The sequence below is a fragment of the Chlorocebus sabaeus genome, chromosome 1, assembly GCF_047675955.1.
Source record: "Chlorocebus sabaeus isolate Y175 chromosome 1, mChlSab1.0.hap1, whole genome shotgun sequence".
NCBI lineage: Eukaryota > Metazoa > Chordata > Mammalia > Primates > Cercopithecidae > Chlorocebus > Chlorocebus sabaeus.
The window spans coordinates 1,228,872-1,243,994 of record NC_132904.1 but is presented as its reverse complement, the minus strand read 5'-3'; the positions used below and the strand labels follow the sequence as shown (position 1 = coordinate 1,243,994).

The following is a 15,123-nucleotide window of genomic DNA, read 5'->3' as shown; positions in this document are numbered from 1 at the left end:
GTGAGGGGTGGCCACCTCACACGCTCTGCTACACACAGCAGCCTCCAACCTGGGCTCGGGGACGACTGCCAAGTTCCCTCCGGCAGGCACGCCTGGCCAGTCCGGTCATAGCAGGCAGTGACGAGGGCACTGCCCCAGGGGAAGGGCAGCGTGGACACAGGTCCCCTGAGGACGAGGCCCCATGCCAGCTGACCCACAAGCGAGCTGTGGAATGGGGGACTCAGCACTCCATGGGTCAGGGGCCAGGCACATGCCTGCATCCAGGCACCTCCCCTGGTGGAAGCCCTGTGGGGCCCACCCGTCCTCCCGCCCACACCATCTGCAAACGCCCTCGGCCGCCCCGGCTTCTGCTGGAGAAGGTGCTCATCTGTGCACTTCCATTAGTCACAAATCCCCGGGGATTTGGGGTTTAGGGTCAACAAACATCCAAGCTGATCTGAGCCCTCTGTCTCCTCAGAGGCAACCACAGCCCCTCGCTCTCCAGCTCAGCGCCCCTCCCGCCTCCTGTGCTGGGGGCTGGGCTCCCAACGCCTGTTCCCTCTCGGTGGTCAGCTGCTCCCACTCCACTCCCTCTCCCTTTGGCAGGAGACCCTCTGTCCCCGAGTGAGGGGCTGTGGGCCTGAGTGGCCTTTTCTGTCCTGGCCTCCTGAGTCCTGGCCCTCCACCAGTGCCCAGGCAGGATGAGATGAGGCCCTAGAGGACCCTCTCCTGTGTGTGGGGAGCTCCAGGGGGACGCTGCCTCTCACCCACCAGGAGTCAGGAGGGCTGGCCCAGCTGGCCTTAGGGGCAAGTCCCGGGAGGAGGGTGGCGCAGCCAGAGGGTTACACTCAGCACCACCCACCCTCTGCAATGCTCCTCCCAGGAGGCAGGGCTCAGGCATGGACTAGGCTCAGGTCGTGGCAGCCTGGAGCTGGGTTTGCAGCAGTAGCTCCTCTGCCCATGCCCATCTGCACCCTAGGCCACCTTCTCAACTTCCTGCAAGTCACCTACCCTCAGGCCACATGAGCCCTGAAACAAGGTGACTTGGACGAGTTTGTCACAAAGGGCTCCCAGGAGCGAGCTCCAGGGCACCTGGACCAGACCCCACCACAGCCTGCGGTGCCTGCCCTGCCTCGGGGAGCCCTGACACCCACAGCCTCAGGAGAGTGCAAGGCCAGGCCCCCCAGCCTTCCCCAGGCTGCTCCATGCCTGATTTCCGGCACCCACACGCAGGGGCACCCTCAGCTCTGCGGGGCCCTGGCCCTCCCTCTCTCCTGAGTTAAAGACAGAGAGGCCCTGGCAGGGCACGAGGGGTGGGGCCTGGGGGTCTGCTCAGGGCCCAGGGCTGGGGGGACTGGCCCGCAGGAGATACCGAGCACATTTGGTTTCCTCCTGCCCCTCTTCAGCACAGAACCAGAGAACCACAGCTGAGAACAGGTTTGGGATCTTGCCAAAAACTCCTGACCCTCACACATCTCTCTCCAGCTGCAGCTGGGCTGTGAGGACCCAGCGCCAAGGGAGGCGCCCTCACAGGAGGCCGAAGCTGCAGACTTCAGCACGGCTGGTGCTGGACAGCTCCCTGGGGCCTCCCCGCCTGCGGAACAGGGCGCAAGGTCTCTTCCTCTTCCTCAAAGCCCGCTAGCTCCCTGCTGTGTTCCCACAGTCCGCTCTGGGAGCAGAGCAGGGGCTTCCATACCACCCACGGCCGCCGCTGCCTTCCCTGGAGACCAGAGAGGACAGGCAGGGGCTGCGCCAGCGGCTGCTGTGGGCCCAAAGGGGCTCTGAGCAGCCTGCAGGAGGCAGGGCTGCTGGCCCAGAAGTGAGGTCCCCCTGCTCCAGGAACATACTCCCGGGTACGCTGGCCCTGGCTCCAGGGGCTCCTGAGCCCCCAACACCGTGCAGGAAGGTGGGGGGCTGGCAAAGCGACCTATTCTTCCAGGCTGTGACAATCCCAGGCAGACAGACTCACCGTGAGACGCAGGCACATCCGGGAGAGCACCCATACCCCAGGCGAGAGTACCGACTCACAAGACACCAGGCAGGAAATCCCAAAATACGGACACGTGAGGGCAGCCGCGCATCAACCGCTCACAGGTGAGGTGTGACACCAGGGGCACGTGCCAAAGACACAGGCCAGGCGCCTCAGCAGGGCAGCTCTGCAAAGACGGGAGCCTAGAGGCCTGCGGAGTGGGCAGGGCATCCCCTGCCCCCTGCCGCTCTGTGACCGGCTCCACCACTGTTCTGTCTGCTGGTCCTCCCCAACGCCCCACGGTGGCTGTCCCGACACTCATGTGGCCTGAATGAAATGAGCTCCATGCCCCACGTTGAGGCCAGGCTGGGAGCCGGGCACCAGCAGGGACAGAAGGAGGGAGGGTCACACAGCCGTGCTGCTGGCAGTCCCTGAGCCAGAGGAGCAGACGCCGCAGGGTCCCAGCACCACGAGGAGCCTGGGGAGGGCCACGGCTAGATGGGAAGCCCCAGCCCTGGGCCGGCTCCTCATCTGCACGCCTCCCAGGGCCACAGTGTCGCAGGTGGGCGGCCACAGGGCCCAGGCAGAGCTGGCGGGTCCTCCACTCCCTGCCCCCACCACAACGGAGAACAGAGCTGACAGGGCCCCACTTCTCCCACATGGCGTCTGCCCCCCAAGACCACCTGCATGTGTGGGACACACAGTGAACATTCCAGAATGTGTGTCCCGAGGCGGGCCAGGGCGTTCTGCTGGCCCTGTGCCCAGCTTGGTGCTGGCAGCATTTGCTGCCCAGGAAGGACATGGACGGGTGGAAGACGGTACTCGCGGCCGCCATACAGGGTCAGGGGTTACAGAGGAGGCGGCCACCGCCCAGGGTCAGGGGTTATGGAGGAGCCACCCCCCGCCCGGGGTCAGGGGTTACGGAGGAGCCACCCACTGCCCGGGGTCAGGGGTTACGGAGGAGCCACCCACCGCCCAGGGTCAGGGGTTACGGAGGAGGCGGCCACCGCCCGGGGTCAGGGGTTACAGAGGAGGAGCTCACTGCCCGGGGTCAGGGGTTACGGAGGAGGAGCTCACTGCCTGGGGTCAGGGGTTACGGAGGAGCCACCCACCGCCCGGGGTCAGGGGTTACGGAGGAGGAGCTCACTGCCCGGGGTCAGGGGTTACGGAGGAGGATCTCACCGCCTGGGGTCAGGGGTTACGGAGGAGGAGGCCACCACCCAGGGTCAAGGGTTACAGAGGAGGAGCTCACTGCCCGGGGTCAGGGGTTACAGAGGAGGAGCCCACCGCCCGGGGTCAGGGGTTACGGAGGAGCCACCCACCGCCCAGGGTCAGGGGTTACGGAGGAGGAGCCCACCGCCCGGGGTCAGGGGTTACGGAGGAGCCACCCACTGCCCGGGGTCAGGGGTTACAGAGTAGGCGGCCACCGCCTGGGGTCAGGGGTTACGGAGGAGGAGTCCACTGCCCGGGGTCAGGGGTTATGGAGGAGGAGCCCACTGCCCAGGGTCAGGGGTTACGGAGGAGGAGCCCACCGCCCAGGGTCAGGGGTTACGGAGGAGGAGCTCACCGCCCGGGGTCAGGGGTTACGGAGTAGGCGGCCACTGCCCGGGGTCGGGGTTATGGAGGAGGTGGCCACCGCCCGGGGTCAGGGGTTACGGAGGAGGAGTCCACCGCCCGGGGTCAGGGGTTACGGAGGAGGAGCCCACCGCCCGGGGTCAGGGGTTACGGAGGAGGCGGCCACCACCCGGGGTCAGGGGTTACGGAGGAGGAGCCCACCGCCCGGGGTCAGGGGTTACGGAGGAGGTGGCCACCGCCCGGGGTCAGGGGTTACGGAGTAGGCGGCCACTGCCCGGGGTCGGGGTTACGGAGGAGGTGGCCACCGCCCGGGGTCAGGGGTTACGGAGGAGGAGCTCACCGCCCGGGGTCAGGGGTTATGGAAAAGGAGGCCACCGCCCGGGGTCAGGGGTTACGGAGGAGGCGGCCACCGCCCGGGGTCAGGGGTTATGGAAAAGGAGGCCACCGCTACCCCGGCTCTCCAATGGGGTCCCCCAACCAGTGTCAGCTTCATCTGGAAAATCCTGAGTGATGTGGAGCCCAGGCCCACCCCACGCCCGGGCCTCCGGGGAACGCTAAGGCTCAGGACCCCTGGGAGCAGCCCCCAGCCATGGAGAGGGCGGGAGACTGAGTCCACAGCTCCAAGCAGAGCCCAGCACCTGCCCAGTCCCTCCTGCAGGGAGACTGGGCTGGTGGTGGAGGCCCAGGCCTGGGAAATGTTCTTTTAAAGTTAAAATCCCAGCATCTGACTGGCTTCCTGCCGGTTTCTAGAAATCAGTGCTAATTTCTCAGGGTGATAACGGCCCTTTGGTTTTCAAGAGTTCCTCTGTTATATGTGCACACCAAATGTTTACAACAAACGGTGCCTGGGACTATTTCTGCATAACAGAGGTGGGGGGTGTTGCTGGCGGCTACGGGGCAGCGCTCCCCAGGCTTGGGGCACTCGCCTCTGCTCCCATGTGAAAACACCAGGACCTGGAGTGAGGCCTCCACCCCAGAAAAGCCTCGGGAACCACAGAGCTGGGGCTCAGCCACCACACCCCAGTGTACCAAGGACGAAGGAGGCTGGGCCCGATGGCACCAGGGAATTCGGTCAGGTCCAGAACTCACTGCTTCCCCTGTACCTCAAATCCCCCACATCCACCCGGCAGAAGGCAGGGCCACAGTGGGCGACATGGGATGCGTCCAGGGTCACTGTGGCAGCAGAGGGACGGGCAGGACAAGCTCCTCACCAGCCCAGAGCCCTGGGGGTGCAGCCGCCAGTTTGAGCCCCGAGGGACCATGCAGCCCTGGCGTCCCCAGCTAGGCCCAGCTGACCAGCCCCGCCTTGCCACAATCCCTATCACAGCTCACAACTCATAGCTCCCCGCTCGCTGTCCTCAGCAGAGAGAGCTCCACAGAAATCCCATCGGCTGGGTAAGAGCCACACATTGATGCCATCTGAACTGCTTCTCCCCACCCTCGGGCACCCTGGCCCACAAGCCATCTCCCCTCCTTGGCTCTGCCCTGAGGGTGACGCTGGCCCCAGCGGCAGGGCCAGGCCCTGGGCTCAGTCCCGGCAGGCGCAACCCCCTGGCACCACCCCACCGTCCCATCCAAGCCACTTCACAGATAGGGAAACTGCGATGTGGACACAAGTGACCACTCAGCCAGTGTCTGGAACCACATACCCTGGAGGTGGCCCTGCGCTGGGGGCCTTGCCCACAACAGACAGCACAGGAGCATCCTGACCAGAGACCCCCAGTCACAACAGCTCTGTGGCTCTGGCCTGGGGTGGGGCTGCCTGCCCAGCTCCTTCTGGCTGGAGGTGCCCATGTGCTGTGGAAGGGACGGAGTCATTCTGTAGCCCCCCGCAAACCCTGTCTGCAAGAAGTCACCATGGGGCTGGCACAGGGACCCCAAGACCCCGGATGGCACAGGATGAACGCCAGGGACGGCCGCAGGTGCCAACGGCCAGTCTCCACCCCAAACACCAAAAGCAAGTGGAGGGGCTGGGGGGCTCCAGGCTCCAGGGGACCCCAAGCATCTCCTGGTGCCTACCAAGGACCTGGGTACACCCAGGCCCCATCACAGATGAGCAGGAGGGAGCCTGAGCATGGGGACCAGGGCTCCCGAAGCCACACCGGCAGGGCCTGCAGCCTAACCCTGGGGAAGAGGCTGCCCTGGCCTCTACGGACTGGGGCCACTGCCTCCTGCCTGGACCCCTCGGGGCCTGTGTGGGAGGGAACCTTTGGCCCCCTGGCCTGGCTGGCCCTCGGTGCTGCCCTGTGCTCTGCAGGAAGTTAATGACAGCAAGGGGCTACACAGTGGGCAGCTGAATGAGCCCCCATCTGGCCACCCCAGGTCTCTGAGAACCCAGCTTTGGGGCTGCCTCTCCACCCCCTGCACTCCCGGGGGCAGGGTCAAGGTGCCTGACATGGCCACCCTAGCCACCACCCTTCCGGGGGCAGGCATCACACCTGTCACCTCTGTCTGCACAAGATAACTCTCGGACCCAGCGCAGTGACGTCACCCCCACCCAGGGAAGCAGCCAATCAGGGGCCCAGGCCAGCCCCAACCAGGCAGCTCAGGCAGCGGCTGGCCCTGCGGCTGACTCAGGGTGCCGAGGACACGGGCCTGACGACAGCTGTGCAGGGTTTTCCCTCAGCATGGAGGGCCACCAAGCACTGCCCCTCGCTCCCTATCCTGACCCCTTCTCCCATACAAGGGGTTCCCCGGGGGCTCCCAGGCCAAGCCACCCACAGAGGCCACATTCCTGGCCAAGCAGGCTCCCTGTGCCCCCGCAAACAACCCACGGCTCTGAGACTCAGCCCCATGTGCAGCCGTCCCCGCTGTATCACGGGACCATGCAGGCGGCCATCCAGGCACCCTCTTGCCTCTGCCCGGGGCGGGGAAGGCCAGCCTGCCCTCCAGGGCCCTGGGCTCCAGCTTAAGCCAAGTGGGCAGTGACGGCGTGAATGCCCTGGGCACCTCCATCCCCCTCAGGTCAAGGTGCCTGGGACTCCCACCAGCCCTACCCAGCCCCACACAGCCCAGCCCCAGCATAAAAGTGTCAGTTCCCCTCAGTCAGCGCCACGACGCTGCCATGGCCACCCAGGAAAGGCAGCTCTGTCCTCACAGGATGGCACCCCCAGGGCAGACAGGACCCAAGCTCAGCCCAAGGACATGGCACCCAACAAGGAGCACGGTGCCCAGAGAGACGCATGCCAACCGATGGGACCTTGCCATCTACCGGGGGTGGTGCTGTCACTCTCCAGGGTTCGGGGAGGAAGCCAGGCCCAGCCTGCAGCCCAGGCCCCTGGGGCAGAGCAGCGCAGGTCTGCCACAGCCTCCGCAGGCCCCAGGACTGAAAGCAGAAAGAGCCTGGGAAGCTGGAGCCTTCCAGGAAAACGAGGAGTTTCTCTTTAACTGCAGGACTTTCGGGAGCACTGCTCTGTGGGTGGGGCCTGGCTCCCAGCTGCTGGGCCCAGAACACTGGCCCCTCAGAGGCGGTGGAACAAGGCCTGGACCTGGCGGGCCGGGCCCTGAAAGGCAGCCGGCCTGGTACAATCCCTGCTTTGTCCCTGCAGCCTCTGCCCCAGCCCAGCCTCCATCTTGTCCAGAGCCCCAGGCAGCTGGCTCAGGGCAGCCTGGCCCGGCGGACATCCCTGGGACGAGGCCTTGGGCAGGCCTGCAGGCAGCTCCATTAGCCCAGGCTAGGACCTGGGGCTTAGGCCTGACACAGGCACCAGCCCGACAGGTGGAAACGGGGCTGCCCTGCACAGAGGAGGTGGTGCGGAGCCATTAACTTCCTGCAGAGCTCAGGGCAGCACAGAGGACCAGACATGCAAGCCCCAAGGGGCCTGACAGATGCTGGTCTGCCGTCCTCCTGCTCGGCCTGGTGTTTCCAGCCACTGGAACCTCGCACAAGCTTCAGGGAAACCCCATTCCACACACAGGGGCCCTGAGGCCCCAGTCCCTCTGCTTCCAAGGGGCCAGGGTCCAGGTGGGCTGTCCAGAGCCGAGGGCAGGGCCCAGAACTGCACGGTGACGCCCCACAGTGCCACCATCCAGGCACAGCCCCGCACAGGTGGATGCCGGTGGCCGGCAGTCATAGGGGTCAGCCCGCCTCCTCTCCTGGTGCCAGCTGCCCAGCAGCGCTGCTGACTTCAGGGACAGCCTGACCCTCCCCAGGTGCCCAAAGAAGTTGGTCTGTGCCTAGTGAGGACTGGAAGGCACAGAAGCCCTCACACAAGCGCCACCAGGTGATGGCGAAGGGGCCTTCCCCACGGCTACTCCTGAGTGCCAGTGGCAGACTGGTGCAGCCAGTGGCCGACGGGGAGGCGCAGCCCACTCAGGCTGTTCCCGGGGACTGGGGTCGGACCTGCCTTCGGGCCAGCCTGGAGGGGGTCTCCTGTCTGCTGCAAGGCTCCCAGAGCGCCAGAGCACGGTGAGGCCATGATGAGAGGCCCCGGGGTCACTCAGCAGACGACTCTGGGAGTGAGAACCAGGAGAGGTCACTCAGGCCCAGGTCCAGAAGCCAGTCTGAGCAACTCTGGTGTCCTGGGGTATAGGCCTTGCTGGCCCCACACAGTCCTCGAGGTGGCTGGAAGGGAAGAGGCACCAGGAGTGGGGGACGTGGGGGTCCACACACATCTTGTACAGCGCAACCTTGTACAGCCACCCTCAGAGCAAGGAAGGGGCCCTGACCACCGTGGCAGCCGACGATGATGGGGACCCAGTCTCTGGAGCTTTGGTGGCGGGCAGGAGCCTAGTAGCCCCAGCTGGGCCCGCGTGAGATCTGCCACAAACAGATCCCCTGGAAGCCTAGGGGCCAACCTCGCATCACAGCCCAGGCCCTGCATGCCCCAGTGGTTCTGAACACAACTCCCTGCTTGGGCAGATGGTGGAGCAGGCGGGGCGGAAGCCAGCCGCGGTGCCTCTGGAAAGCCCTCCCTGGCACAGCTGGGGGTGGGGGCACAGCCTGGCCTTGAGATCTTCCACATCCAGGAAATCCACGGCGTACACACGTCTCAGCAGAGCCAGGCCAGCACGGCCAGCACGGTCAGGGCCGGGCGGTGCCCTCTGCCCAGTGTCTTTTCAGCCACTGCCAGCCAGTGACAAGGCAGGGAAACCTATGTCCACAGGGACACACACACACCTGAGGTGTCCAAGGCCACAGCGGGTGGGGACAGGACAGGGGCCTAGGGCTCCCGCCTCCAACGACCCTCCCACCTCCAACGACCGTCCCACCCCTGCCTGGGGAACCGCCTGTCCTCACCACCCGGAACCTCTGTGCCAAGGGCCCTGACAGGGACACTCAAGGCCAGCTCTCAGCTGGAAAGGGGCTCCCCGCGGAGGGCATGCAGGGTGGGAAGACTCTAGGGGCAGCAACTTGAGGCCTCCACCCTGGCGCAGTCACTGGCACGGTGGCCAACGACACCAAATGGGCCTTTCCAGGGACTTCGGGGGGCCACGGAGACTTCAGGTGGGAGGGCTGCCCGCCATGCCGGCTCCCCGGGCTCTGTGCACGGCGCCCTTGAGAACAGCGTTCTGAGACCCCAGCTTGTGGAAACCCCGTGCAGGGCAGATGAGGGGTTCAGCCTAGCCCCAGACAGCTGCCGCTCTAACAAAACAGCTGGGGTCAGACAGCCAGGGCCTGACGCGGGGAGGGCCGCAGAATTCCCAGGGTCTCGCACGCGGAGTCCACTTTCACAGCTAGGGAGGCTGCCGGGTCCTGTCTGCCCAAGAGCTCTCCAGGCTCGGCCCTGCACAGCCCACCTCCAGTGCCCACCTCCAGGGCCCATCTCCAGTGCCCATCTCCAGGGGCGGCCCATCTCCAGCGGCCCATCTCCAGGACCCATCTCCAGTGCCCATCTCCAGGGGCGGCCCATCTCCAGCGGCCCATCTCCAGGACCCATCTCCAGGGCCCATCTCCGGGGCCCATCTCCAGGGTGGGAAGACTCTAGGGGCAGCAACTTGAGGCCTCCACCCTGGCGCAGTCACTGGCATGGTGGCCAACGACACCAAATGGGCCTTTCCAGGGACTTCAGGGGGCCATGGAGACTTCAGGTGGGAGGGCTGCCCGCCATGCCGGTTCCCCGGGCATCTCCAGGGCCCATCTCCAGGGCCCATCTCCAGGGGTGGCCCATCTCCAGTGCCCATCTCCAGGGCCCATCTCCAGGGACCATCTCCAAGACCCATCTCCAGGGCCCATCTCCAGGGGTGGCCCATCTCCAGTGCCCATCTCCAGGGGCCATCTCCAGTGCCCATCTCCAGTGCCCATCTCCAGGGCCATCTCCAGGGGCCTGCACACCACAGCCAATCACTGCCCATCCTGTTCAACTTTCTAAACCAACCTCATCTCAGGCCAGCTTCCTTCCCCTCCACATCTGCCTCCAGCTTCTGGACTTGCGGTCACCCCCAGGGTCTCCCAGGCACAGGCTCTCCCTCCCCTCACCTGTTCCATCTTCACTGGCTCCTCCCACCCCAGGACCCCTCTCCACCCTGGCAGCCACCAGGGCTCAATTCTCCTAAAGGCCATTGAGAATGTGGAGGGGATGTCCCAGGTCCCTGGCAGCCTAGGGCCCTCCCCCACGCCACAGCAGGTGAACACCGCCAGGTGAGCTGCAGTGCAGCCCCTCATCCTATCTCCTTTGCTCCCTCCCGGGGGAGCCCTATCCCAGCCACATTCCTTCTCCCGCCCCCCAGACAGAGGATTCCCAAGGGCAGGCCTCTCATCGTCCCACGCAGCCCACCCGCCTGCCCCCGAAAACAGCTCCAAGGGCCCGAGGTTCTCCAGCTCCTCCCACAGGGCCCTCCCAGGCCCCCCAGGTTTCAGGAGCTGAGCCCAGGTTTGGGCAAGAAGGTGCACTGCTCTGCATACTGATGGGGCACAGGGACAAAGGCACACAGGGACGAACGCCACCCAGCCTGTGCCACATACCCTCCTGGACCTGCATGCCCCAACTTGGAGCGTCTGCACCCTCCAACCTCCACAGTTGCCCTCGCTGGCAGGGACTGTGTCTCGGCATCTCTGCAAGGGTCAAGCTCAGATGAGGCCACACAAGCCTTTCTCGGCCCCGAGAAAAGCTGGGGCAGCACCTTTGCAGGTGGGTGCCCACCCTGACCCCAGCCTACATCCCCCCAGGTCTCGGCCAGAAACCACCAAGCAGCCAGCGAGGCTTACACAGCTGCTCCGCGCTCTGATGGCTTCACCTGGTGCCTGGCTCCAGCAGTGGGACCACTGGAGGCGACCCCCACGGCCACGGAGGGGAGCTGTGCAGAGAACACCCCATGCAGAAGGATGACCCTGCAGCCACACCGGCCCTGCAGGAGGCACAGACCCAACAAGCTAGGCGGGTGCTGTACAGGTGAGACCATGGAGCACTCGCGCTGAAAGGCACAAGAAGACAGCCTACAGTGCCTAGAAGTGCCTAGAAGCGGCATCCTCCAGGCCCCAGAGGGAGGCTGTGTGGTCTCCCCTCCCCACACGGCCAGACTCCCCAAGGGCAGGTTTTGGAGCAAATTTCTGGCCCACCTTCCAACAGGCCCAGCTTGGGTCAGCTGGGTGGAAGGACTCTCGTGGTACCATGAGGCTCACTGCCACTGACCACCTCCCTCTCAGTGGCCACCTCGAGTCGAGCAGCTCCCACTTCCAAGGACTCAGGCAGAGGGGAGGAGATGAACAGAGAGGGCCAAACAAAACTGCCAGCCACAGACACAGGGAAGGGGCTGGAGTCGTGTCCACACCAACAGCCCCCCAAGCAAGGCCTCCACAACTCCCCTGTGTCCAGGTCCCCGGAGAAGCGTTCTCAACGGCAGGACCAGACCGTCCTCGGGCAGTGGCGGCCAGAAGCCCAGCCTCCCGTTCTCCCACGGAGGTCTCCTGGCAGGAAGCCTATCTCCCTCTTGAGCTTGGGACCTGGCAGCTCTCCTGGCATCTGGTGCCAAGTGGCCCAGCACACACACTCGGGGCCCCACATCCACCCAACTCCCAGTGAGCTGTCAGCAGCAGCAACGGGAAGACATACAGAAATGGTGGCCTTCTCCAGGGCCCTGCCAGCGACGCACTTGCGCTCTGCCCGTCAGAACTCACGAGAGGGGCCGCTCTGTGCCCCCACCTCGAGCTGTTTTCTAAATATCTCTCTCAGCACGTTGTAGACACACACAGCCCATCCTTTTGTATTCATTACTGTTAATTACAGTGGAAACCTCCCGTAATTAACTGCCGCCAGCAGAACTCCATGAAGACTGGAGACCAGCCCCTTCCCACCGAGGCCGCACACAGCACATAACTCATCGCACAGCACATAACTCATCGTATCTTCACTTACACGCGAATGTTTCCTTATAATAACATTTTATTGGGACCCTAATTGGATTATCTCACTGACTCTTGCATCCTGCTGCCCTGGGCCCTTCCTTCACCACGAATTTCACAAACTAGTTTTTCTTTCCGGGAAAGACGAGAATTTTGAACCCAGGTGACACGCGCTGAATGCCACCTCCTCTCCAACCCAGGCCACACCAATCCAACTGCCCAGACCCTGCTCTGTGGCCAGGGGCCCCTCCGAGCCGTGGCTGGTGGGGGAAAGTTGTGCACCCAATGCAAGGGGGCTCCCCTGAATCCCCCGGCCCAAACCCCTTCCTGCAGCTCTGCCTTAGTTACATCACAGCCACGGTCCTCCCCCAAGAGCCTGGGCCTGGCCCACTTTCCTTCCCCAACGCCACCTCCCAGCTCCTCCTCTGTGCAGCCGTGAGGGGCTGAGCCTCCACCCTGCACCAGCGCCCTCCTCCTCCTTCCCTCCACCCCTGCCTGCCCGGGTCTAAGGAACTTCTCCGATTGGAAGGGAGAAGCAGTGCCCTGGGACCTCGGGGACACCAAGAGACAGGCCGGTCCTAGGAGAAGAAAGAAAATGGCTGAGCCCCAGCCTCCACAAAGGCGACTCTGTGAACGCGCCTGACGGACCAGATGAAGGGCTAGCCAAGCCCAGCGGGCCGGGGAGAGTTGGCCACATGCGAGGGTAGCCTGGCTTGTCTCTGGCCTGGGTTGGGCCTCCGCCGGTTCCCTAGAACAGGCAGGGACCCCGTCTGTTCCCTAGCATGACAGCCAGGCCCCACCGGGAAGCCCCCTCCACCGGCAGGCCGCGGGGCCGCTCCACGGGTCAGGTCCCACGCACTTCTGGTCCCGGCACCAATGGCCTCTCCCTCCCCCGCGGGAATGCAGGTCACAGACGCTCCGCCCGCCCGAGCCCGAGCCGGAGCAGCGCAAGGCGCTGTCCAGCCCTCTGCAGGTCCCCGCACTCTCCCGCCCCCACCGCGGAGGGAGATCGGGCCTGCCCGGAGGCCCCGGTGGCCGGCGCGCGGAGGTGGGAGTCCCGCCGGGGGCGCAGCTGCTCGGGCAGCACGCCTATTAGCGCGGCCGCGGCAGACGGCAGATGGGCGCCCGCGCGGCCCCCTCCTCCCGCGGCACAATGGGCCCGGTCGCCGGGGTGCACAATGCGGCCCGGGCCGCGCACCTGCAACGGGGCCCGAGGGGAGCCTGCCCGGCCCGGCCCGTGCGCCCCCGTCAGCCCGCGCGCCCCGCGCCGCGCCGCGTGTCCTTGGGCCGCGCCCGGCCGACCGCAGCCAAGCGGCCTGCGGGGTCCGCAGCGGAACCGGGACGCACGAGCGGACGGGGGCGCACGGGCCGCCCATTGTTCGCGGCCGGGGCTCGGGCCGGGCCCGTGGCTTCGCGGCCGGGGCCTCCCTCGGGCGCCCCCCACCCAGCGCGTTGCCAGCGCGGGCTCCCCGGCCCCGGCCCCCGCCCCGGCCGCACGCACCTGTCTGCCCCTTGCCCAGCGTCTTCTCCAGCCGGTAGGGCCCCACATACTGCGCGTGCTGCGCGCCGCCGTCCTTCCCCGTCGATGTCATCGCTCCGGGGCCCGGCGCCGGCCAGGGGCGCCCGGGCGCGCGGGCAGGGAGGGGCCGCCCAGCGTCCGCCCGCGTCCGCCGAGCGCCGTCCGCGCCGACCGGGCCGGGGCGCCCCCGCGGGCCCCGCTGCTCTGCGCCGCCCGCGTCCGCCCGCGCCGCCGCCCCCCGCGTCCACTCCGACGCGGCAGTCCGAGGCCCGGCCCGCGGCGACGCCTCCGCCTCGTCGAGAGGACAGGGCGGGCGGGGGCACCTGGCTTCCGCCGCCGCCGCCGCCGCCGCCGCCGCCGAGGCCCGCGCCCCGCGCCCCGCGCCCCCAGCGCACGCCCGTCCGCGGCCGCGCAGCCGAGCCGAGCCGAGCCGAGCCGTGCAGCTGAGCCGAACAGCCGAGTCCCGCAGCCGAGCCGAGCCGAACAGAGCCGAGTCGAGCCGAGCCGCGCAGCCGAGCCGAACAGCCGAGCCCAGCGGCCGAGTCGAGCCGAACAGAGCCGAGCCGCGCAGCCGAGCCGTGTAGCCGAGCCGAACAGCCGAGTCGAGCGGAGCTGAGGGGAGCCGAGCCGAGCCGGGCCGCGCAGCGGAGCCGAGCCGACACGAGCCTGTACGAACGCAGTGGGATGCGGCGGCGGCTGCAAGCGGTGCCCGCGCCGGCCAATCAGCGCCTCTCCGCCCCGCCCTGCCGCTGCGAGCGCTCGGGGAGACTCGAGGGGGCGAGGCGAGGCCAGGGCGAGGCCGGGACCTGGGAGCTTCCCGCCAGCCGCCTGCCACGTCCGGTCCCATCAGGCAGCAGAGCTCCCGCTGCCGCCCGACCCGCCCTTAAGGCGCATCCCGGGACGGAGCAGGCGGTGGGCCTATGGCGAGGGGTTGCAGATGGCTGCCCAGGACTGGGGTTTTACCCTGCAGGGCGTGACCCCGGGTGTCCCAAAGAGTTTCCTGCCCCTCAAGGGATGCTGCACGCGCGGGGGTTGGGGATGCTGCGCTGGAGGGGGGCGAGTGTTGCATGCGGGGCGGGGGTGCTGCACTCGGGGCAGGGGTGCTGCACACGTGGGGGACATGCTGTGCCGGAGGGGGCGGGTGTTGCATGCGGGGCGGGGGTGCTGCACCCGTGGCGGGGGGACTGCATGGGAGTCTGTGGGGCTGCTGCACGCAGGCGTTGTCCAAGCAGTAATTTTGCACCCCCAAGAAGGACGTGGTCCTCTGCCTCCGCTCCCGAGGGAGAAGCGGCAGTTTTCCCAGCTATGCCACAGTGACCCGCGCGGCGCTGAGTCAAGGAACTCACCTGGGGTCTGGCCGCAGCGCCCTGGCGCCTCCCAGCCCTTGCTGCCAACCCCTCTTTCAGGTTGAGCAGCTGGGCAGGGGCTGCCGGGAGCAGCCTTTGGAGATCTAAACACAGGCAGCCGAAGAGGCAGCCAGACCTGGACGGACCCTCTGTTTCTTTGCAGAAAGGCACTGATATTTCCTTAAGCCCGTGCTGCAGAAGGTGGTGGGTGGGGAGAAGTGAGGGGGACCCGGAACCCTGCAGAGTGGAGGTCCCAGATCTTGCCCGTGTATGGTCTGCAGGCAACGTTTCTCCTGTGGGCTCTGCCACACACTGTTGCTGACCGTGGCTCGCTCCCCACCCTGGGAAGCCTGTATGAGCTCAGGAAACTGCAGGGCCTTCCCAGCGCGCCCTCCTGCTCTTTGGGCTGTCCGCATTTCCAACTGGGGAAGGGCAGTGGGCCCCAAAGGGCCTG

General features: G+C 66.5%; 1 protein-coding gene across 14 annotated transcripts in view; it reads right to left on the bottom strand.

The window, feature by feature from the left end:
- The window catches only part of BRSK2 (BR serine/threonine kinase 2), a 65,577-nt gene extending 51,827 nt beyond the window's left edge, over positions 1–13,750 (bottom strand). For 11 of the 14 annotated variants that reach the window (XR_012088833.1, XR_012088885.1, XR_012088839.1 and 8 more), the window contains exon 1: positions 13,306–13,471. Coding sequence is in view for 9 of the 14 variants with exons in the window: in XM_073005051.1 (XP_072861152.1) it covers positions 13,306–13,396 (91 nt within the window). In the remaining 5 variants the exon portion in view is untranslated. Of the gene's footprint in view, positions 1–13,305 lie in introns of all 14 variants that reach the window. The other 3 variants (XR_012088889.1, XM_073005127.1, XM_073005224.1) reach the window with 1 other exon arrangement.
- Between the last annotated feature and the right edge of the window lie 1,373 nt (positions 13,751–15,123).